This window comes from Microtus ochrogaster, linkage group LG9 (assembly GCF_000317375.1).
Source record: "Microtus ochrogaster isolate Prairie Vole_2 linkage group LG9, MicOch1.0, whole genome shotgun sequence".
Taxonomy (NCBI): Eukaryota; Metazoa; Chordata; class Mammalia; order Rodentia; family Cricetidae; genus Microtus; species Microtus ochrogaster.
In genome coordinates this window covers 30,838,847-30,841,753 of record NC_022034.1, presented here as the reverse complement: position 1 = coordinate 30,841,753, position 2,907 = coordinate 30,838,847, and the positions used below count along the sequence as shown (strand labels likewise).

Here is a 2,907-nt window from a genome sequence, read left to right as displayed (position 1 = left end):
CTCTCTCTCTCTCTCTCACACACACACACACACACACACACACACACACACACTCACACTCACTCGGCTCACTCACACCACCCTACCACTCCTGTCTGAGCTTGTGGTTTTTCCATGACAGCTCTTTACTTCCTTCTTCCAACTGTCAGGAATTTAGAAAGTAGCAGCCAGTTTTTCCTAAACACCTTAATATCAAATAAAAATAATGTCTGCTGCCAACTTTGTCTTACTGTCTCTATTCAAATGATATTGGGGGCATTCTTCCTAAAATTTGCTTCATGTCCTCCTTAAAACTCCAGCACTCCCAGTGAGGGGAGACTGAGGCCGGGATATAAAATACATAGATGGAAAAAACAAACAAAACCCCAAAATCTCCAACACCCCTGTCTTCTTCCATGTTATCAACTGCCCTATCTACTCGTCTTCAAACACTGTGTGTCTCTACCCTCGGTGTCTCGGCTGCTGAATGCTTCTTAGCACGCTCATTCTAGGGCTGAGATGCCTCATCTGACATCATGGTGCTTAGTCTGCTGGAGGTACCAAAAATACAGACAAAATTCAACAAAATAGGCGTGCTGAGACAAATATATAGACACAGCTACAATGGACAACCTGTTATATGCTAGGTATCTGTCACCTGTGCTATTTAAATCCTCACTCTACATTAAAATGTCCATTTTAAAAAGTAACACATTAACCAAGCACGATGGCACATGCCTTTATAATCCCAGAACTCGAAAGGTGGAGGCAGACAGATCTCTGTGAGTTCAAGGCCAGAACAAGTTTCAGGATGGCCGGGGCTACACAGAGAAACCCTGTCTAGGGAAAAATAAAATTAAAAAAGAAAGAAAATAACAGCAACAAAACAAAAGCCAACTCTCTTTTATTCAAAATCAGGAATCAACAAGTAACAGTCTGCCTTTGTTTTGTATGTCTGATAGAAAAGGTTTCTCTTGGTAGCTCAGGCTTGTCCAGAACTCACTATGTAGCCCAGGCTGGCCTTGACCTCCTGTTCCTCCATAACAGTCATCCCTATTTGTTCATGTGCTGTCTGTGGTTATCTGGCTGCACTTGCTAAGGTGGCGAATTTTAGTTAAGTAGAAAGTTCCTGCATGACCTGGAAGACCTGAGATTCATTCTGGCCATGTTAGAGTCTGAAAACCCTGTTCTACGAGAGTGAGTTCATTCCCTTCACTAAACTCACCCCAATCACAGCTATGGGCCCTTCAATTGTCTTCTTACTTTATCCTTTCTCCAACCCAACTCTAGCCATAACAGCCAAATAAGCCTTCAAAATCACCATGTCTGTGTCACCTACAGGCTCTCCTGTGTCCACTCCCAGACTGAACCACCCAGACTCTGAAGTCCTCACCCCCATTTCATTCACACCATCACTCCAACAGGACCAGTCCCTGCATCTTTAAACAACACCCACTTACTATGCTTCCTACGTTTACTATAACACAAAATTTCTATCAGTATCAAATGCCTAAGTGGATTCCTACATCTTCCTTGGAACAACAGCTCCAGCACTCAGACGCTGCTCACTCCCGTCTCCTGATAACTAGAGTCAACACCAAACATTCGCAGTCACACATTTCCTGTCCACTTCATCCACAGGCCCTTACTTTACCACTCACGCATAAGCTCCTGAGCTAAAGGATACAGTACAGTGCGGGAATCAAAGAACAAAACAAACACACTTTCAGTTACTTACATGATCTCAGTCAATCTGATTTGCCAGGGAAGAAAACCTAAGGTGCTGTCCACAGGACCAAACTTCAATACTAAATCAGGATCAGGGAAACCATGTGAACCTTGGGAATAAAGACATGCATAAAATTAATACACACTATTTATACACAAACATGTCAATTAAGTGGCTTCTTAGATTTCCTGTTCTCTTATCTGAAGCCTTATCTGAATACTTAATAAACTTTAATTTAAAAAAAAACTTTAATAAAAAAAACCTAAAACAAAAGACAAAAGAATACTCAGAGGGCAGAGGCAGGCAGATCTCCTAGAGTTTAAGTCCAGCCTGGTCTACACATAATGAGACCCTATCTCAAACAAAAACAAAAATGAAAGGAAAAAAGAAAAGAAGAGCATCTATCTCCTGTCATTCCATGCACATATTTTACAGCTAATGAACCTGAAAGACCAATTCCTAGCTACACAGTGTAAATGTTCTCAGTGTTCCCTAGAGCTCAAGTATCCTTAGAGACCTGGCTGGAGGGGATGCAGATATGGATGTTACAACTATGAAAATAAAGTTTGCAACTACTCATATGGAGGAACAAAGGATAAGACAGGAAAAAACCCAGTGTAAAGACGAGGCAAGACGACTTGAGCAATGGCATCAATTTAAAATGCCATGCACAGACCCCTGGAGTCAGAATCTTAAGGCGTGTAAGCACGGCCACTGTGCAGGTCCTTGGATGACTACTAAACCTAGATGAACAGAGGGAGCCAGACTAAAATGCAGGAAATGGACGCAGCTGGGAATCCTGTTGAACAAAATACATCACACTCAGGACAACCACCACCTTTCCTCTCGCCAGTGTAACCTAGATTTAAAATTAGTTTGTTTGGGCTTTCTTGTTTTTTTGGTTTTTTTAAGACAAGATCTCATTATCTCATTATGCAGCTCTGGCTGTCCTTGAACTCTCTATGCCAACCAGGCTGTCCTCAAACTCAGAGATCTCCTTGTCTCAGCCTCCCAAGTGCTGGGATTAAAGGCATGAACCACCACACCTGGTTTATTCGGGCACTTCTTATCTTTTGCTTGTTTATTTTTATTTTCATTTTTTGTGTTTCCTTAGGTAAGTTGTTTTTTATTCATGTGATTGTTTTGTTTTGATTTTGTCTGTTTCTAAAAGGAAAGAACATAAAGTTTGGTGGATAGAG

At 41.5% G+C, this 2,907-nt stretch overlaps 1 protein-coding gene across 1 annotated transcript in view; it reads right to left on the bottom strand.

Annotated features, from left to right (window-relative positions):
• Nus1 (NUS1, dehydrodolichyl diphosphate synthase subunit) overlaps positions 1 to 2,907 on the bottom strand; it is a 25,283-nt gene that overhangs the window by 2,434 nt on the left and 19,942 nt on the right. The window contains exon 4 of the mRNA XM_005363623.3: positions 1,718 to 1,817. Within this exon, the coding sequence (XP_005363680.1) occupies positions 1,718 to 1,817 (100 nt within the window). The remainder of the gene's footprint in view (positions 1 to 1,717; positions 1,818 to 2,907) is intronic.